At 37.6% G+C, this 22,908-nt stretch overlaps 1 protein-coding gene across 3 annotated transcripts in view; it reads left to right on the top strand.

Annotated features, from left to right (window-relative positions):
* Positions 1–22,908, top strand: part of skic3 (SKI3 subunit of superkiller complex) — a 244,054-nt gene that overhangs the window by 140,314 nt on the left and 80,832 nt on the right. For all 3 annotated transcript variants that reach the window (XR_012365143.1, XM_073860218.1, XM_073860219.1), the window contains exons 30-31: positions 533–656; positions 761–985. Coding sequence is in view for 2 of the 3 variants with exons in the window: in XM_073860218.1 (XP_073716319.1) it covers positions 533–656; positions 761–985 (349 nt within the window). In the remaining variant the exon portion in view is untranslated. The remainder of the gene's footprint in view (positions 1–532; positions 657–760; positions 986–22,908) is intronic.

The following is a 22,908-nucleotide window of genomic DNA, read 5'->3' as shown; positions in this document are numbered from 1 at the left end:
GGCAGACTGAAAAAGTGTATGCAACAAAAGCGCTTTTTGGCTAAGGTGACGAAAATATATTTAAAAAAAAATAGGTTTTGTCCCCGCAAATGAGATTTTAATGATAAGTTGACCATTGAACTAGGTAATGTCCCCATTTTTCATTTAAAAATCTGGTCATCTTTGGCGCAATTTCCAAATTCAAGTTTGGTGAATCTAATTTGCAAATTTGGATCATGTGAATATGTGACCAATAGATAACCTATACCTCACAGCGTGGCCTTTTCAGGTGGAGGAAAAATAACAGTGTTGCACAATACTATTTTGTACAGTAATAACAAAACAAGAAAACAATAATATCCGGTATATCCAGTTGCTGCTTGTATACACGGGGTCTGCATCGAAATTTTGCATGCTGAAAGAAAGTGTGACGAGTTGTACTGGTGACATCTCTAATAAAAGTGGTCACACTGTCTGAACCAAACACTCATACTCCTGTATATTTCTTTAGACATGTAATTTTGTACATTTGTTTTTATGTGCACATTTGCAGCGTATGAAAAAGCCCTTGCAGTGGCTTCTACAGAGAAGGGAAAGGCGTATATATTCAGCGCACTTGCTTTGATACAGCACAGACTGGATAGCCTGGTTAATGCCAAAACTTTGCTCTTTAAGTGGTAGGCCAAGAACCATCAAGTATAAAGCTATTTCATTTAAAAAACATTCCCAGCTTTATTTCTCTATGTTAACCATCTTCTGCTTTACACTTCTGTGTTTGTAGCTCAATGCTGAAAGTGCCTGTCCCAGAGAGCCTGCAGAGTCTGTGTGCTCTTGGTTTAGTTCATGGGGACCTAACCCTTGCAAGTGCTACACTTGCTGAGTTGCTAAAGATGGGAGAACCTATAGGTGGTGCTGTGGAGGAATGCTGTCTGCTCACCTGCACCCTGCTGGCCTTGCAAGGCAAATATAATGAAGTACACAGAGAGGCTGCTAGGGCTATTCACAGGTATTGTTCATGCATAATATCTAGTGTTACACTGTTTCTTAACCAGGTTTAACCTTAAAAAGCTACAAGTAACAAATTCGATCGCTTATGCTTAGGGCTGGATATTGAGAATTTCCTCGATACCATTAAGTATCACTTTTTTCCGTTTGGAACTAAATTTCAATACCTAAATGCCGGTTAATCTACTAAAAATTTGTTCGACCTGATGCGACCTCACAAGATCTGACAAGAAAGTACACTGCTCTGTATGCAGAGGCACTATGACTTGGACTATGATAGGTAAGGCTAACATTGCAAACAAACAAAGACAAAATCAGCTAACTTATAATTAACTACACAAAACCATGAACCACTAAGTTAACATTTTAGTGCGCAGTGCTTTATTAGTCCAATAAACTGGGACATGAATAACTTTTTGATATTGTTTAGATGTATGGCTATATATAGTTAGCTAAATTGATGCTGCTTAAATGCTCTAAAGCCAACAGTTACTCATCAGGTTTAACTTGCATTAAACTAGTTATCTTGTTAAAGTTTAAAATAAAAGTATAGCGGAAGATTTTCTTTTTCTGGTTGGAGCATCAAGACTTTTGGTCATCCCAGTTGTCAATCATTCTGATGATATGTTTACGTAAGGCCGTCATCCCTAGGTTCGCTTCCTGAGAATGCACACTTTTAGGTGTTTATGTGTGGTGGGCTACAGTTTCAACCATTAATTAAAGCCTGCGTTCTCACCGTAAAATGTCTGAGGGTCGCAAGAGAAAAAGTGTTTAAAAATTGTATGACAAGAAGAGAAAGGGCTCTGAAGAAAGAAACAAGACCAGAGTGTTTTTGGGAGAATATTTCACACAGGTTGGGCTTTCCACTGATGCCTCAGTCGCGAAGTTACTACTCGACAGGTAAAGATGGTTTGACTTTGAAACTTTGGAATGCTATTTGGAGAAATCCATTTAAAATCACTGCTAGAAAAAGTTGATGTAAGCTATGATTAGCGATGCTAGCCCTGGCAAAAGTGGTAACACTTTACAATAAAGTTGTATTAGTAAACATTAGTTAATGCATTAACTAACACAAACAAACAATAATCAATATAATTTTTCAGCATTTATCGGTATTAATTCTTGCTAATGTTAGTTAATGGCAATGCTGAGCTTAGACAGCCCGCTTCAAATCACCCCACAGATGTTTAATGATATTTAGGTCTGGGAACTGGGATGGCTATTCCAGAACATATCAGAATGTACTTGTTCCTCTGCATAAATTCCCAAGTAGAATTTGAGCAGTGTTTTGGGTCATTGTTTTGTTGAAATATCCAGCCCTGGCGTAACCTCAAATTTTGTGACTGATTCTCTTAAAGGGGACATTCCATGAATATCAGACTTTTTCCATGTTTAAGTGCTATAATCGGGTCCCCAGTGCTTCTACCAACCCAGAAAACACGAAAAATAGCAACCCTGTAACTTTGTTTTGGTAAGGCTCTCTCTGCAAGCATATAATATCTGACCTGATCCAGCAAAATGAGTCACAGTGACCCAAATTTCAAAATTGAGATTTTGGTATCAATGGAAAGAGGAGACCATAAGCTTTCAAATTATATCCTAGTCAAAGTCATACCTTGAATGGTTTTAAAGATATATACATTTGAATTAAGGTTGTCTGTCCTCTTTTTCCAACTGAAAACCTGAGAAAAACGCCTTTAAAGTTTTTTGCCCGTTTTTTGTAGATATCTTTCAAAATCCATTGCATTTTTAAAGGGATAAACAGTTTATTTTACAGCTTAATTTTACCAAAGACATTAATATAAATGCTATTACAGTAAACCAAGAAACAAGCTTATAAATCAAACAGAATGATGTTTATTGAAAATGTGAAGTAACAGAAAGGTTTCTGTGATGATTGGGGGTTGAGTTAGGGGAAGGGAATAGAACATGGAAACCAGAATGTGTGTGTGTCAGGGGTGTGATTCTTCCGGATAAATCCGGAATTCCGGCTTTTCCGACCTGAAAATGAGGCTTTCGTGAATCATGCAAATCCAATTTTTTTGTGTGTGCGTGTGGGTGGGGGGTTGCAAGGCACCGTTATAAATAACCGCATATCACTACGCATTAGTCTATTTATTTGTCACGATGGAACTTCATTCAATGCAGAGCTCACCAAAGAGCTTGCAGTCAGATCTCCGGCGTGTGTTGTTGGCTGCGATTCTGCGAATTAAAAAAAAACATGCGTTTGCCAACAAATAGTATGAGAGAAACACATCTTTCACTCTCAACCAAACTAACAAACTAGCCAATCAGAAGTAGAATGGGGAGGGGTCTTTGAGGTGCGGCTGAGGTCCAGCTACAGATGCCGCGCGGCCGCGGTGAAGTCGTAACAAGTCACCCCCCAGTCACATTAGCTACAAGCGACAGACAGAGCGACAGGCTACCATTCATTTTCAATGGAAGTGGCCGTTTGCCAGCGACAAGCGACGAGCTCGCCGCTGCGCGAGCAAGGCGGGGCCAAAATAGACAAGCAGGCTATTTTATGCAAATGCTGAGCAATGCGACAAAGCGACTGCCAATCAGAGTGAAGGAGCAGCGTGACGTAGGTCTGTGGTCGAGTCTGAGAAAATAATTCAAGATGGCGGAAAATGCGTATTTATGTATATATCTGATAAGTTTGGCATTTTATCTCATATATTTTGTTACTTTTATCGAGAAATAAATACTTTTAAATCCAAAAACACAGTTCTTGTAACTTAACAATAACTCTAAAGTGACTTTTGATACCGCTTTGAGAAACTACCAAAGGAACGCCCATCAAGCGAGTGCGCGTCGCTCGGTGTCGTTCACTTTTGTAGCTAATGTGACTGTAGGGTTAACGTTGTCAGCAGGATGAAGAGTAAGTTTATGAAGCCTAGGTAAGACAACCTAATTGATAAAGGACCTAAATCAGTGGCGCTGGGCATGGATAGAAGGAATAGGCAGAGACAAACAGCATTTTAGTAGTAAGAAAATTAAGAGAACCCGCCAGGTGTTTGCTTGCTTTGACAAAACTGTCCGTTTCAAATCAGGCTATGCCAGTAATGTAAATATCAGATTTCTCGTCGAGGTGAAATGCTGTCTCGCAATATCAATATAAAGTTGCGTTTGTGTCAAAACGTTTGCTTGCATTATTATTCTGTAATCACTTACGTTAACGCACGCATATAAGTTACGCAAACCGATCCAACGTCATCCTGACGAACACGCATACGTTTGCTCCTCTTAATGGTTTGTGAATCTGGCAGTCATGCTTGTGATTACAGAATAATATAATGACAAACACACACATTCATGGTTCTGGTTTGCCTGTGTGTGTGTGTGTGTGAAACGTGTAGCTCGACTGTGCCAAAAGAACTATGCAAAAGACAAATGCACTTGACTGCCTTTCCAGAAAGTCATAACATTTGAATTAAGTAACAAATGTTGCTATCAATAATTAATCTGTATTAAATGCCCCCACTAATTATTCTATAAACATTAAACATGTTTTGACCAATAGCAAATCGCATTTATCAAATTGTCTATGTGGCTTGTGTGCCTTATTATTACCATATGCAACCAAATATTTTACTCAAAGGGCATACATTTGTTTAGAAGAACATAAAAAATCCTCATAGATCTAGTCACTTATTTTTACTCTCAAAATGCACCACATTGATGTATTTACTTTTAAATGCACAAAATGATTTTGTTCAGTCTGATGCAGTGGCAAGGCTACATAATGGTCAGGGTGGCACTTGCCCACGCATTGACGATTGGCCACTCTGTGTGTGTGTGTGCGTGTGTGTGTGTGCGTGTGTGTGTGTGTGTGTGTGTGTGTGTGTGTGTGTGTGTGTGTGTGTGTGTGTGTGTGTGTGTGTGTGTGTGTGTGTGTGTGTGTGTGTGTGTGTGCACGTGCGTGCATGTGTGCATATGTATGTCCCCACGCCATGGTAGGTGTGCCGTATATTTGCCAATCACACCTATGGTGTGTGTGTGTGTGTGTGTGTGTGTGTGTGTGTGTGTGTGTGTGTGTGTGTGTGTGTGTGTGTGTGTGTGTGAGAAATTGAGAGAGACAAGCAAAAAGAAAACAAATAATGCTTGCCTATGCAATCATATCTTTGTGTAGGCTAGTTGACAATAACGTTTCAGGGGATACCCGGAATGCTCGGAGGTGACAAGAGGATTTCAGAAAAGCAATTTCCAGCGAATTTAGTAAAACTGCTTCAACTTTAATAGTCATTTAAACAACTTTACTCAATTATTTGGACTACGAAACTTTGGGAGATTATTTTTTAATGTCTGTTCTTTGAAATTAACCAAAAAATTTTTTTTATAATTTCATTGTTTTCCACATTATCGGCTCATATCTTAAAATAGAACGTTGTGACTTCTGACTCATTTCGCCAGAGCGGGTCACATATATAGGTCATTTGGATTTCGCTCCCCCCATGACGTATTAAGGGGATCTTATTATAATGATACCGCCTCTTCATCTGCGCTATCCAACCATGACGCTACCTCGCGAGTGCAAGAGACGGAGAGAAAGAATGACTGACAGCATGCGCGTTTGTATTCCCTCAAACACAAACAGTAGCCTACAATCTTATAACTTGTAGTTTTAATAATCTTTCTAAAGGTTGAATTAACGTTCTAAAAGGATTAACTACCTTAGTGCAAGAGAGAGAGAGAGAGTGAGTGAGAGAGAGCGAGTGAGTGAACGAACGAGAGAGAGAGAGAGAGCAATGCGACGGTTCACTTTCATCAATACAAGTATGTTGTTTAATGTGTTTCTCTGAAGTTTATATGAATGAACACGAGGATTAATGCACTGCACGTGACAGAGTGAGAGAACAACGCGTATTCACTGTCATACTCAATAAGCATAAATATGTTGTAAAATTTTTCTCTGAAGTTTCAAATGAATACGAGGAGTTACAAGACAGAGAGTGAGAGACTTACAGAAACGCGAATTCATCATACACAATAAACTTAAACATGTCATTTGATCTGTTTCTCTAAAGTTTAAGCATAAAACGTGTTGTTTTATTACAGATCATTTAAATGTGGTCGTGTGGTTTGGTCAAAAAGTAAACTTCTGAGTGTTTGTGGAAGTGTTTTTTATTGTAACATGCTGCCTGTTTAAAACACTGGCAGCATGAGACCTAAAAGTCTTTATTTTTATTCCACAATGTTCCCCATCTGCTGATAAACATGTATTTAGTATGCATAAAATAGATGATTGACTTTTTAAACTTGTTCAAATATATAATGCTGAACATAACTTTCTAACTTCTTTCGTGAGAAAATCTCCCTCCTCTTGATGCTCTTCTCTACAGCGCGAGCACTTGAGACTCCGCCCACCTGAGCAGCTCATTTGGATTTAAAGGGATACACACATAAACGGTGCATTTTTGCTCAGACCCATAAAGTGCCTTTTTTAACATGCCACAGTAAATTACCTACAGGTATATGGTATTTTGAGCAAAAACTTCACATATGTACTCTGGGGACATCAAAGATTTATTTAATATCTTAAAAACGTCTTGTGGAATGTCCCCTTTAACGTTATTCTCAAGAATCTACTGATATTGAGTGGAATCCATGCGACCCTCAACTTTAACCAGATTCCCAGTACCGGCACTGGCCACACAGCCCCACAGCGTGATGGAACCTCCACCAAAATTTACTGTGGGTAGCAAGTGTTTTTCTTGGAACGTTGTGTTCCCTTTTAATACGGTTCACTTTGCATTGTGTCAGTTGCTGACGCTATGGGGGAAACTCCTGTTTACTCCGCGATTGAAGCCTATTGGTTAATGTCTATAAAAATAACAGACCTATGGCGTCCCGTAAAAGGGGCGGGACTATGCCCTATAATAGTCCGGAAAAGAGCGTCATAACTCATTTGCATTCTCCTTCAGCCCGAACCTCTTGCTGCTCCGTGTACATCGGGGTGCGCTCAGCGAGCTCTCCAACGTGACTCTGGACTTACTTATTCTTGCACAACTGTGGCGGGCTCTGTGATCTCGCCTTCTTGTGCTATGTTATGTGCTTCCTGGTGCGTTTAAAACCCCACCGTATGCGCGTTAACATTTTATACAGTGCTTACACTTTTGCTTTAAAGCTGTGAATATGCTGGATATAGGGCCACATACAGTGTCTCCCCGGTAAGGTACTTCAGTCCGTTGTGTATGCACGGCGTGATGGGATTACGTTCCCCCATAGCGTCAGCAACTGACGCAATGTGAAGTGAACCGTATTGAAAGGGAACGCTTAGGTTACTCGCGTAACCCCGGTTCCCTGAAATAACGGGAACGAGCATTGCGTAGTTGGCCGTGCTACAAACGCCTACGCAGCAAGCTTCATTCGGCTACGCGCTTCAGTCGAATGCAAGTGAGTTATGGCGCTCTTTTTCAGACTATTATAGGGCATAGTCCCGCCACTTTCGTGGGCTCGAACGCCACAGGTCTGTAATTTTTACAGATGTTAACCAATAGGCTTCAATCGCGGAGTAAACAGGAGTTTCCCCCGTAGCGTCAGCAACTGACGCAATGCTCGTTCCCATTATTTCAGGGAACCGGGGTTACGTGAGTAACCTAAGTGTTCTTTTGCCACCAAGCCCTTGTTATGACCATATAACTCAATCTTTGTTTCATAAGTCCACAGCACCTTATTCCAAAAGGAAGCTGGCTTGTCCAAATGTGCATTTGCATACCTCAAGCGACTGAGTTTGTGGCATGTGTGTAGAAAAGGCTTGTTTTGCATCAAAGTGCGTTGAATTGTTGGGCGATGCACAGTGAAACTATCTGCAGCAAGTTGATGTTGGTCTTTGGAGGTGATCTGTTGGCTGTTTTTGATCGTTCTCACCATCCTTCGCCTTTGCCTCTCCAATATTTTACGTAGCCTGATACTTCTTGCCTTAAGAAGAACTGTGCCTGTGGAATCAGGAACACCATACAAGTTTTTTTTTTGCGGTGTGTGGCGGCAAATTTGTGACACGAAAATGCATGACATTTTGCAACTTAAATGAGGCTCAGCGGAGCGCATCGACTGACGCCATGGATCTTTATACAAAAACTGTCATGTGAGACAGAGGTAGTGAAAAACGCGATGTGCAAACATTTTTTGTGGTGGTCAATTTGATTTTGTGGCGGACTGACAAATAAATGAATGTATGGGAACGTATAGCATGCCAAAGGCGCTATCACTTGTATGTGTGGGCAGCCCAAATATAGCGACATGCCTATAATCCCTCCCACTCTGAAGTGATCCTAAACTCAATGGAAAAGCTAATCAAGCGAATGTGAAGTGACCCGTGGGGTACTATGCAATGGAAAAGCGCCAGAAGAGGAAAGACGTGACTGGTAGTGACAGAGGTCGGCCTGGTTGTTAGACTTGTGCCATTTCCTTTCAGCACCTCTGAGTGTAGTCTGTTGCTCGCGGAGAATATCGGACAACCATGTGCAATAGGGAGTATCACAAGTAGGGCTGTCACTTTTGTGAAAAAATCATTTTCGATTTTTAATATATAAGTGTTCATTAAATCGATTGTAAAATCGATTTTCCATGTCTAAAAAAGACGTTTCCATTTAACGCCAAATAACAGACAAATGTAAAGAGAGCGCCTGAAACGCACAAGTCAGCAATATTTCTTATTTATTGTCATTAAGTTTCGTGCAGAATAAAAAACAGCAACAGTAGTGCAACATTCTCTAAAAGAGTGGACTGCTGCCATAAATGAAAAACATTACTGCAGGTTCAACCGGCTGCTTTTATGATTTAGGCAATTCAAAATTTATTTTAAATAATGATTCGATCCATTTCAAACAACTGTTCAAAAATGAAACTTTAAATAGACTTACTTGAAGTTGAGAACATGCTGTGTATTTTATTAAACGTAACCGACACTTAGGCGGCACTAGGCAGGCATAATGAAATGCGCAAAAAGACTAGGGCCATTACAAATTATTAGTCAGGAAAACAAGTCGATCAACATTTTAGGGGTCAAGAGCAGAGCGCTTTTCATTCACTATGTCCATCTGTTGAGAAGACGCACTCCGACCGCTCTGATGTCCCACGGAAACTTGGGTACTTCGTTGCCAGCTGCGTATTTCGTACTTCCAATCTTCCATCTCAAAAGCGGGTCGCTGTCAGCTCGCAAGGGTGGCTCCTTGTCATAACTCATCATCTCCTGTAAGGTCACAATTTCGACGCTGTCTCGTGTTGCACAGGTTTATTGACGTTGTCCTCCATTTTCTTTGCAAAACACTAGATGCAGCGATTGAAAGCGTGAAACTATAGGTGCGTAAAATTGCTGGGTATTTTCTGTCTAGCTTTCGCACACCTACTGCACTTTCAGAATTCTTTATTTTCTTTTTCTGCTTGTTTGTGAGTTTTGTTACTCTATATTTTTAACTGTTTAATTCTTTTAAAATTAATAGTGTACATATTTGGTTAAAATCGATTGCCTATTTTCGTTTTCGAAATGTTTTTTGGTTGGTCCGATCGATTGTGCAATCGATTTTCGAACAAAAAGTGACAGCCCTAATCACAAGCTGGTCTGTATGAGAGAGGATGAAGAGTATCGAAACATGATGTAAGAGTAGATCATAAGGTGTCAGTGGTAATAGCATATGGCCAGAGTGCCACTTTCTGCAAAGTCGGTGGTCAATAAAAAGAATCCCAATAATTTACTCACCCCCATGTCATCCAAGATACTTTATAATGGGATACTTTATAATGAGAAGTGGAAAGTCTCTCCCATAACTTTGCCTTTACAAGTAATGGACCTGTTACTACTGTTATAGCTACTGCTTATCGCCTGCCCAGGAGCAATTCAAAATTTTTAAGGTATTAATCTGTATTTTAAACCTTGCTGTGTTCTGCATCTTGCAATGTTATTATACTTGTACGTGATTTTAATATACACATGGATAATGTTAATAACACTCTGACCAGAGATTTTATATCATGTCTTGACCGTTTTGTAATACAACAATTTGTTGATTTTCCGACCCACTGCAAAGGTCACACTTTTAACCTTATTTGCTGCTCTGGTGTAACCCCTTCTAACTGTCTTGCATTGGACTTGCCTATATCAGATATTAGGGCTGGGAAAAGATTAATCGCGATTAATCGTATACAAAATAAAAGTATTTTTTTGCATAATATATGTGTGTGTACTGTGTGTAATTATTGTGTATATTTAACCACACACATACATATATTTATGTCAGATTTTTTTTATATATACATTTTTTAAATGTATATATAATATAGAATATATAAAAATTAGGGCTGTCAATAGATTAAAAAAATTAATCTAGATTAATCGCATGATTTCATGAGTTAACTGCGATTAATCGCAAATTAATCGCACATTTTTATCCATTCTAAATTTACCCTAATTTAACACTTTTCAGGTTTTTAATATTCTAATCATATATACATATATAGATGCTTTATGCAAATGTATGTTAACAACAGCCTGTTTACATTTTTAACAGAATCACCAGCCACTGTTTTGTATATGAATTTTCCTTTCAGAAGATTTTTCTTTCTCCATTTTTGTTTGCTGCTGCATCATTTGTGACCTGTGCTGGCAAGTTGAGTCGGAATTAGCAAATTAAAAAAAAATAGTTGTTCACATTTTGACATTCTCTATTAAAACATAGAACAATGCATGATTTGTTGAAATATAACAAAATATGACAGAACTACACGTGTTTGAAGTTGAAAGAGTCAAATTACCACAAAAATTTCCACATCCATACATTATATTACCACATCAATACCTTAAAATCACTGGTAAAACTAATAGATTTAGCACACACAAAGCAAAAACATCATCAATATATGTTAAACTTTTTTTATTTTATTTTTTGATTGACATTGAGACAGACTGCTTAAAATCTAAGTAATCTAATATAGTACACACCAGATATTTTTACCCAACAGTTAACCAAACATTTACTTACGACATAACAGATTATAGATCCTAGCTGCGTGAATTCTTATCAAAACAAATATTTTTAAAACTGTAATTTTGTGTAGATGTCTATATATCCGGGTCGCGCACTCGCGCGTCTGTGTGCACGCGCTTCAGATATCAGTCAGTCAGCGTGAGGAGATCGCTTTTGAGTCTTGTTGCTCTTAATAACTCTTTAACAATAATCAGGTACCGAACCTTATCTCTCTTAATGACTATTTTAACATCAAGCAAGTCCTGCAGTCTATTTTATAAGTCATGCATAAAAGCGAAACCAAAATGAATTGAGACGCATTTTTGTATTAGATTAAGCATTAGGTGGACGGTAACGTTACACCTCTCAGACGTATAAATAAAGATCATATCAGATGTCCAGCGAGCATTTAGAGCATTGGATTTGGTAGATGATTTGCTTAATGTTCTTATTTCTATGAAAACCTTTTACTCATTTAGACAGGTTCACATTTGTCTGCGTCTCTGTTCATTCAACTATGGGCTGGACCAAGGGTCAAACAGAAATTGCGCGTTGCGTTAATCTCAGTTAATAAAATTAGTGGCGTTAAAATGAATTTGCATTAACGCGTTATTAACGCGTTAATTTTGACAGCCCTAATAAAAATATAAATAAATTAAAAAAATTGGACTGTATTTTTTTCTCATTTTGCACCTTGGTTTACACCTGAACTGAGACAAGTAAAAACTAAGGGACGTCGCCTGGAGCGTCTATACATTAAAACTGATGTTACTTTTCATAAAGAGATGTACGAAGATCACTTGCTCTTCTACAGGAATGCTCTTTTGACAGCTAAATCAGATTATGATTATTATGCTACAATTAGGTCAGATGAAGGGAACACTTGATCTTAGAACTTAACCTTATCCTACTCGATTTAAGTGCAGCCTTTGATTCAATTTCCCATCAAGTTCTCTTAGATAGATTACTCTCTATAGGTATCACTGGTGGTGTTCTTGCCTAGTTAAGATCCTATCTTTCTGGACGCACTCAATTTGTTCAGCTTAAAAATTTCAGATCATCCTCCTCATCTGTGACCACTGGTGTCCCTCAAGGCTCTGTTCGGGGCCCTCTTTTATTTATTATCTTCCTACTACCCCTTGGTCACATTCAGGAAATATGGCATTAGTTTTCATTGCTATGCAGACAACACCCACCTCTACTAATCAGCCAAGCCAAATTCTACTCTTCTATCTACCTCTCTCTCTCAGATTGTTTAGAAAAGATTAAATCCTGGTTTTCACACGATTTTCTCATTGAAAACTGATTAAACAGAGGTTCTTCTTGTTGGCACTAAATCCAAATTGTCAAAATCCAATAGCTTCTCAGTTTCCATTGATAATTCTACAATTTCTCCATCCTCTCAGGTTAAGTCTGGGTGTTGTCCTCGATAGTACTTATCGTTTGAAACACATGAAAACAATATTACTCTGTCTGCTTACTTTCACATCAGCCATCTCCGTCCATTTCTCACCCCCAATTCCACAGCTATTCTTGTACATGCTTTAGTCAGTTCACGCATCGACTACTGTAATTTTTTTCTATTGTTTGCATAATGAATAATTTTTTGGAAACTAGTTCCACAGAAATTTTACGTTCACTCAATTTCTGTCTCCAAAGTGTTACCTGGATTATTGTTTTTTTTTAGTTGGCCCAAACTTGACTCGTATATAAAAAAGTATGTTTGCTCAACTAGCTTTATAGTTCATTCATTCAACTAAAATGTTTTAATCAGTTGAATCTTTAAAAACTTACAGCAAAGACTATTAATTAAAATGTAAGTATGTAATCAATGTTTTATGTGTTACTTCAATTAATATTTATTATTTGGGATTTTTTAATAACATTTTTAAATTATTTATCAAAATAATTAACTTCAGTCACATAAAACAAAAGATTTTAATTCACTTATTCACTTATCATACAGACTGAACATACAGAATTAAGTATTTTCTAAATAGAGGGCATAAAACAGTCCAAAAAGCACTCCAAAGTCAGTCAGAACATCTGCAGGGCCATTTAGGAGACTTTCTTTAGCCCGTACAAGAGGAGACAGTCTCGCCATGTATCCCTCTGGTCTGCCCTTCCACATCATCACTGCTCTGGTTTGATAAACAGAGGAATATAAATACACACACACATACATAAATACATGTTCAATAAAATAAAGCTTGACAGTGAAACCTTTATTCCCTAAAATAAAATTAACGTTAGGCCAAATTTCTCTAAGACATAACACATAATTAAACACTATTGGGCTGTTTTCTCGGACAGGGCTTATCACTGACTAAAATAAAGACATCTCTAGTATTGTATTTTATAAGGTTTGTTTGTAAAAATGTCCCAATTATAATTAAGACAGAGTCCTAAACCCTGTCCGGTAAACCAACCCTATTTCCAGGCTATCTTAACTAAAATAGCTCCACTTTACTTCGGACACATAACATAACACACCTTTAAATATGTCTTTAAAAAAATATCATTACAAAAACGTTGAGTATCTGCGTCTTTGCAGATTAATATATTCTAAAATTAACATTTAATTATAACCACTTACCTGACGTGAACTTAAGGAAATGGCTGATGACTTGTGTCGTGTGAATCAGTAAGGGATTCTGGCTGTTACGTGCGGATTGATCTCAGATGAAATGACCTGTTATACAGGTCCTTCCGAGTTAAGACATTTTTTAATTCAAAACACACACGCACGCACATACATACATACATGCACACACATGGATACACACATGGGTATATTTAGAAGTTTTATTTAAGATTGTTATGATATTGGGACTATTTCTTAGGGCTGGACCAGAATATTCGAATATTCGTTCCGTGGGTTCACATTCGATTTTCAATTTTGAGATTCGAATATATATATATATATATATATATATATATATATATATATATATATATATATATATATATATATATATATTTTTTTTTTTACTGCGTTAATGCAGAGCTTTTGCCAAGCAGGAAGTGCGCTTTACCCTCCCGCTCTATAGGTGGCGCAGTGAGACCAACATCCATAGCCAACAGCCACCAAACCCCACCAGTAGAAGAGATCGCCTTGAACGTAAAGCGCGCTTCCTGCTTTGGCATTCACGCTAATAGTGTTGTAAATAACGTTCAGTTTCTTGCAAAAACTGATTGATTTGCTTCACAAGACGTCAATCTGTCACACGGAGTTATGATGGATTACTTTTGTATTGGATATATATGCTTTAGCTCTTAAAGTGTGCTGACGGAGCACTGGGGTTTCTGCAAAATATCTTCTATATTGTTCTACTGATGAAAAAAACATATTGGATGGTGTAAGGGTTATAAATAAACTTGATTTTGAAAGTATGCTACCGTTTTATTAGTTTGTTGAACTTAGTTCATTTATTTTCGTTGTTTTATTTTAATGGCCTACCCTTTACGTTGTCAGTAATTACTGTGCTGCTAATTACTGATACAGGAATGTTTGTTTGTTAGAAAAATGTTAGGCTACCTTATTAAAAGTATTGCTCTTGTGTTTTGTTTCACTAATGCTGTTCTCACAGGATACGTGACAGGCACGCCGCTTCCGGCTTGCGCTGTTCTGTAGTATTTTTAAAGTTTATTAATTCTAAACGTGTCACATGTCCATATTGCACGAAAAAAAGGCACTACACTCCCTTGGGTCCGCAGCAACACATCCGACACATAATAAAACTGTAGACAGACAGACACAGACGCATACACACACAGAGAGATTCCTGCCTTTATTAAAGAGAAAAATATGTTCTGCCTCTCCTTCCGAAGCTTCGAATATTCGATTTTATTTCTACTAGAGCTTCGAAGCTCAAAAAATGGTATTCGGAACAGCCCTACTATTTCTCCACCCGCTCCTTCAGCTCTGAAGTTCAAATTCGCAGGCAGGACGCAGTCCAGTTATAACAAATGTGAAAGATATGAAGTATAATTAAACAGCGATATCAATTAAGTACAGTCCTAAAATATGATTTAAAACATAACCCTTTTATTGTTAAGTAAATCAATTAAAATGTTTAAAATGTACAGAGATATCAGAGCCAGCAGTCGATTTCTGATGGGCTTGCCGAGGCGAGGCTGCGCTGGGCGGGGTGTGAGCGTTAAGCGCCGGTCATTTTATGGAGCTCATATCTGTCCGAAAGTGTCCGAGCAGATTTTTAAATAGACGGTATCTTTATTAACCGACCGCATATTTAAACTTAAAGCACATACATTCATGCCTGAACAACTCTTACAATTACATTTTGTGACCAAATAACAGTAATATTATGAGCATTTTGTTGTCAGGAAACATAGCTGTCATAAGTCCACATATTTACCAGATTTGTCTTAATTAGTTCAGTCAACACAATCCATTCTGAATGTCGACTGAATTTGAAAATAACCATTAATTTAATGTTTTAAACACAGATTTATGTAGACTTAAAATAATATGTCTTCTCAACTAAGCACAAGAAACAAGAAAATTGGTTTAACTTATATATTTTTGCCCGTCCAACATTTCATTAATTTGATTTTTTACGGTGTAGGCTAATTGTCACTATGAAATGAATATAAGATGCCAAACTGCTTTTGACGATATATGAAAACGATCTTCGCTTTAAAAAGTCACGGGTGGGGTATAACTGATGTGTTTTATGTCATAGAATAAAACATGAAAATACAAACCCCATTAAAAAAAACTTCATTGACCATTTCTCAAACGAAAGGCTGCATCCTTCGTAGATTGCATTTGTAATGCTCAGATAACTAAAATAAATTAGGCTTGATGTTGTATACAGCCTGCATATGTGACCTCCAGAGGATGCAGCTCTCCGTTTGAGAAATATCTATTGACTTGAGGTTGATGCATTTTGAAGTTCTAAAATGCTAACTTGCTTCCTGGCTTTGCCAACAAAAATGTCATCCCTGTCACACTTATTTTAGTTTTTCCTGCTCGTCAACTGGCAATCACTTAAAGGGAAATTCCGCCTTGAAATGATCCTAGGGTTAATACCAAACGTGTACCGAGTTCGACCGTTCACTGGAGTTTGTTTTCATGCTAGTCTAACGTGACCAGTGTTATTGCTAAACGCAAATTAGCATGTTATGGTAGCCTTCGGGGCATCAGTGCATTAAAAACGAAATCGCTATGTCTATACTACTAATAATGCTCAAAATAACCCCACACTTACACTGTAGCACAATGAGGGTCTCTATATGTAAACCGAAGCATTGAGAACTTTGCAAGTGTACAGGCAGTTTATTAAAAAGAAACATTTACCGTTCACATCTGGATCACATATCCATGCGGGCGCCATCTTGGGAAAACTGAACTCTCGCGTGAAAGCACAACACCTGTTCAGGGCAACAACGTTTCACGCGAGAGTTTAGTATAGATTATTTTTTTCAAATTTTTTTAATTCATTTTCATCTGTTAATCACCCTCAGGTACTGATCAAAACTACCAAACGCTTACGAAATTTCTTTAATTGCCAAGTTCAAAGTGGTGTCACTGATTTGATGAAAAAAACAAAAGCACTTTACCGATTTCCAATTTTCAATATAAAAAGTGATTGTGGATTGGATTTTTTTTCCCTTTTTCACAGTCTATGGCAGGGCTAGTCAACTGGCGGCCCGAGGGCCAAGTGCGGCCCGCCAATTGTCTTTATCCGGCCCACCGGTCACATTTGGCCAGTTCTCAATCGGAAGGCTGCAGCCTCCGGAGGTCGCATATGCAGACTGCATATGTCATCAAGTTTAAGTTAACTGAGCACTACATTCACAAATCATAAGCATATTACAACAACTTACGATTAACTAAGAATAATAGTCAACTTTATAATTGTTAAAATTCTGTTTAATATACAGTTTGTACAGTATAAAATGCATTGTCTATGGAATGTTCCCACAAATTTCCTCAAATTAGTTTTTAGTGAGTTTTAGGATTTTTCTTAAACATTTAGCCGTTTTGATCAGGACTGAGGTTGATTAACAGATTTATGCAAAAAAGTTTGAAACCAAATATTTATCTGTTTTTTAAAGCAGTTTAATTTAGTGGATGTTTTCATCGTGAACATAACGAAAGGGTTGCTAATTTGCCCACAGTTTATTGTTGAGTTTTAGAAAAAAATTCAAAGCATTTCCCCAAAATATGTAAAAATAAGATTTGTCAACAAAAATCATTCCATTTGCTGAAACACAGAAAAAGTTGTGACCAAATTAAGACTCAACAGCACCCCATAGTGGACGAAAACATCCCAGCATAACATAAGGGTTAATTAGTTTTTTGTAGTAACGTTATTTACTTCACCACAAAATAATTTTATCAGTGTAGAGCTATTACTAGCAGAACTAGCCAGTTGACTTACCAAAGCCCCATCATTGTTTTTTTTTGTTTTTTGAACCGCTTGGGTAAGATCGTTTAATTTTCGCGTATATATTTGTCTTGATTCAACTCTGTTCGTATACTTTCCCAATCCTTCTGTCACTCTGTGTTTACCTTGTGCTGCGCCATGACTGCTTCCGTCTTCTATCATCTCGCTTTCTGATTGGATATTGTTTCGTTTCACGCGATAATCTCAAAAGCATGGGCGTGTTTGTCCTCGGGGTTCCCCCCACACAGCAGGATTTCTGATCGTAAATATTAAACATGTTTAATACCTGTATTTACGATTCACGATCGGGGCGGCTTCAACGTTCTTCTGATCAGGTTCGGACACTCTTAACACAACTCACACCAAGGGAAAATCTAATAAAATTATCTGTAGAACCATCAAGATAAGCGGGACATAGCTAGGATTATCGGAGAAAAGGGGGAAATTGGTTCAAAATCAGCCCGATTATCTTTTGGTGTGTACCCAGCATAAGTGCACTAAAACTCATCAAGTCTAACACAGTATACACAGCCAAGGGTTATTTTTTATAACAAAAAAGATAAAGATAAAGAAAATTATATTTAGCTCTGTATTAGTAAGTGAGGTGTTGGTGGAAGAGATGGGTTTTTAGCTGATTCTTAAATATGCCTACAGAATCAGCAGATCTTGTTTCAACCGGCAGATCATTCCACAGATGTGGAACAGATCCAGAGACAAGGTTCGCAATAGTGATTTTTTTTCCCTTTTTGGGATGGCACCTCAAGCCGTCGCTTGGTGGCAGAGTGCAGGGATCTAGAGAGTACATAAATCTGTATAAGCAAATGAAGGTAAGAGGGTGCTGACCCAGTGGTGGTTTTAAAGGCCAGGAGTGGAGCTTTGAATTTGATGTGAGCTGCTATAGGAAGCCAGTGTAACCTGAAAAAGAGAGGAGTAACGTGCACCCTCTTTGGCTTATTGAAGACCACTCTTGTCGCTGCATTCTGGAACATCTGTAGGGGTTTTGTTGTGCAGGCTGGGCGTCCAGCTAATAATTGCAGTAGTCCAGTCTGTACAAGACGAGCTTGGACTAGGACTTGCGTAGCATGCTCAGATAGGAAAGGTCTTATCTTCCTAATGTTCCAAGAGCAGGTGGTGCTGGCAACATGCTCTGTGAAGCTAAGTTGATCATTAATTACCACTCCCTGGTTTCTGGCTGTCCTGGAAGGCGTAATGGTCGAAGATCCAAGTACAATCCGTACAATCGACACAGTAGCCTATCTGTACAGATGTGAAGCTAAGATTTATCCAAACAGTTCCTAAGTTTGGCTAAATGAGTCTAAAAGTCGCTAGATGTAGCAATAAGGTCGCTAAGTTGGCAAGCAACACAGTCACTGAGTTGGCAACACTGCTTCAGCCAATCCCCCTTTTTTAAGCAAGTAAGCCCCACCCACTGACTAACATTGAATTTGCATACAAGTTGAAAATAAAAATGAACACAAAAATTAAAACGAAAATGAAAAAGAAAAACAGAACATAAAATTAAAACTGAACTTTACATTTTAATTTTGTCCCTATTATTGCTTGGGCATGAATAAAAAGCCTTTTAAAAAATGTTTTTAAAGATTTACTTTCAAGCTTGGCTTTTTATTTTAATATTGTCAGTCTTGACTCAAGATTATATTGAAAATGAAATGTCAAATCATCAATTTAATTTAATTTTTCAATTTGGCCGGAATGATGCTTCATCACGTTAAAAATGAAAATGAAATAATTTAATATAATGTTTTAATTTTTATTTTAGCATTTCATTTTCAAATTTGGGACATAATTTGAGATTTTATTTTTTATTTTATAATTTAATTAATTATTTTATAATTTAATTAATTATTTTATAATTTAATTAATTAATTTAAAAAAGACCAAAAAAACCTTCCATAGACAGGCACGCCGCTTCCGGCTTGGCTGTTCTGTTGTATTTTTAAAGTTTATTAATTCTTAACGTGTCACATGTCCATATTGCACAAAAAAAGGCACTACACTCCCTTGGGTCCGCAGCAACACATCCGCCATATAATAAAACTCTAGACAGACAGACACAGACGCATATTCGAAGATCCAAGTTTAATGGAAAGATTGTGGTGAATCTTAGGGTCAGATGATATGACAAGCAGTTCCATCTTTGCGAGGTTCAGCTGGAGATGATGATCCTTCATCCAGAGTGAGATGTCACTCAGGTATGCTGAGATGCGGGCAGAAACTGTTGTATCATCAGGCTAAAATTACAAGTGGAGTTGTGTATAATCAGCATAGCGGTGGTAGAAAAAGCCACGTTTCCAAATTACAGAACCCAGGGATGTCATGTATATAGAAAAGAGCAAAGTCCATTCACTGAGCCTTGAGGTACCCCGTTATTGAGACATTGGGGTTCAGCTCTCCAGGATACTCTAAATCAGAGGTTCCCAACCGTTTTTGTTCCAGGGACCAGTATTTTCATTAAAAAAATTCCAGGGACCAGTTGTCAATTTTAATGCCTCAATTTTAAGATGCATCGTTTGAAACATATCATTGTGTAAAAACAGTAACAGCCTAGCATTTAATTGCATATAATGAACTAGGTGGCAACAAAGGCTACTTGTATGAATATACCAATCTTTTTAAACTTTCAGACCGGTTCACAAAATATTTCCCTTCTCTCTCATACAAGTAGGTCTTCTTCCAAAGCAACTTGCATAGCACTCACTCACTAGCAGGTGGCAGTAATGGCAAATTGTATAAAAAAATACCAGTTTTACCTGTCAAATCTCTCCAGAACCACTAAGAACAATCACTTCAACAGCAACTTGGTGTTTTCACTTACCAACAGGTGACAACAGTCAGACAGTTTTCGAATACAATATCAAACACATAGTAATTTCTGTTCAGCCTAATCACTAATCAGCCAATACTTTTTAAAAGTATTAAATTAGAGATTAGGCTTTAACCTTAACCAATGAGAACAAAACTATTTTAATGTGAAAAAAACATACGCATTCAAAACAACGCAGAGCGTGCCGGAGTTATGTTTGGGACCAAACAACATCAAATAATTAAATAAAGTGCTATGCTCAAGTTTACCGGTATCTATTCAACGCGCACAGCTCTAACAACAACGCACAGCTAATAATTACGATGATAAAACTATTTTATTACTAAATTGTTGTGAATTTATTGGTATTTGTTATTTTCAGCACATTGTTCCAGGAAGAGCGCGTCCACAACAGTAAAAATAATATATTATTGAAAAATCTGCATTTACTATTACTATGAAATTACTATTTTGCCAAATTGAAAATTAAATAGAAAATATACTTTGGGGACGGGCGTTATATATGAATATGTAATGTGAAAGTATTTACCGCGGAATGGGTTGCTCATCCATACTTTGCCATTCCTTGCGTGTTTTTCAGATGGAAAATAATGCTCAAACTCATCAGACAGTGATGTCAGGTGGCAATGTATCAACTAATGAATTTAGCCATTGAAATTTGCTGAGCCCCGCTCTCTCCACATACTTTTCTGTCACTTCAGGTGCACCACGCTTTTTTTGTAGTCCGTTCAGATACGACGCGTTGCTAAGCAAGGTGCAAGGTGCTCAAAGAAACACATTTTAATTGACTTTTTGCTTAAGTTTTGGATTAAATAACATGACATGTCATAGCATTTAAAAAAGACAATTATTAGTATTATAAAAATTCTGGGAATATTCTGGGAACATTTCAAGGCCCGGTACCAACGGGTCCACGGACCGGCACCGGTCCAGGGACCGGGGGTTGGGAATCACTGCTCTAAATAACCTGCCTGAGAGGTACGACTTAACCCATAGTAGCGCTGTACCAGACACACCCATAGCCTTGAGGGTCAAAAGTGGCAGATAGATCCAGAAGGATTCGTAGAGATTATTTGGAGGCTGCCCTTGCCTGCCTTAGGGCTTTGCTAAGGACAGCTTCCTCAATCTGGCATGACCTTTGCGGACAACATGCGCTAAGCTGCTGTCGTCGAATAAGAACAAACCGTACCACAATCAGAACTTGTTACGTATTTCCTGTATAGCTCAGTGGCGGCTGGTGATAAAAAATGTTGGGGGGGTGCGCAAACAAATTCAAAATCAAACTTTTTCCATGAAATAAATGTACTATGAATCTGTGAATTTGAGTATAATGTGGGTTTATTATCAGTAATAAACTAATCAAGGAAATCATTCACACAGCAGAGTTTGCGTTAGAGCTTTATAATCTGTCTTTTTTTTACAAACAGCGATGTAAAGATTCTGTCATAGTCAACTGTTATCCATCATTTAATGTTTTAATAATAATATTTGTTTTTGTTCACATGAACTTACAAAACTAGCATACAAGTGAAATGTGTTTATTTATTTGTGATGAGAACAGATGAACAGAGACCTTGCATAACTTTACATGTTTAACATCACATGAAGAAGATTAATGAATGCTTTTTTTCGCACTGACAGCGGATGCGTTAAAACACGCAAACTTTGTGTTGAACAGCCAAATATAAACAAATCAAATCACAAAAAACTATTGCGGTTAAAATATCAACAAACGTGTAAAAATCTGAATTGAATTAAACTCATGACACTGTGTATCTGAAACCATCTTGTGTAAAAAAGACAGAAGACAGATTAATGCAGACTATATTTTCATTAGATTTTGTTTCTTTTCCTCAGATAGAGGACTTCTTGTTACAGTTTTACTTTTGTTCTGGAGATTGATTTCGCACTCTTCCATTCCATCATAGACCAGTACATTGTAACAAAGTCGACAAATCCATCATGTCCATGTAAAGGCAGCTCAAATGCACCAAAAAATGTTATGCAGTCTATCATGCAGACTTTGAAACAGCAAACAGGGAAAACAATAATTGCATGACTTACATAGCATTGGCGTTAGCCAACTCAATTCTGATTCTTTGCTCAGATTCGATTTTTTGTTTGACTGTTCACATTACGTGGCTAAAATCAGACAATGTGAGCGCATACGCGCCGAGGCAGTCTGTGGACCAATGCTTCAGAAAAGTCAAACACACTTATTGGTATGTTAGGGGCTTTCGTGTATAAGGGGATGTGCAACAGAAGCTTAATGTTTATGTGTTTAATGTTTTTAAGTGGTTTTGTAAACATGTCATTGGTGCATATTTCCGCAATTGTGATGCATATTAATCTAAAATGACGTAAAAAATTGCATGAATTTCGATATATGACTGACACATTTGGATGTGGCTCAAATCAGAATCGAAAATATCAGATTCCATTCCAAGAAAATGGATCAAGATTATTCAATAAACTCATTTTACTCTATCATCACTCTGGCCTGTTTTTGTTCTTCCCTTCATCTGTGTATCTGTGTCATGGTTAAGTATACAGTAAGTGTTAATTTGATGGTGAATTTCCCACTGAGATGAATAAATTGTCTGTCTGTCTGTCTGTCTGTCTGTCTGTCTGTCTCACAACAGAGTTGATATCACAAGGTAGTTTACAAATAATTTTCCTGCAAAATGCAAATCTAGTA

This window comes from Misgurnus anguillicaudatus, chromosome 22, assembly GCF_027580225.2.
Source record: "Misgurnus anguillicaudatus chromosome 22, ASM2758022v2, whole genome shotgun sequence".
Classification (NCBI taxonomy): Eukaryota; Metazoa; Chordata; class Actinopteri; order Cypriniformes; family Cobitidae; genus Misgurnus; species Misgurnus anguillicaudatus.
Note: the sequence above shows the minus strand (reverse complement) of the source record. Positions and strands in the feature narration are given on the sequence as shown.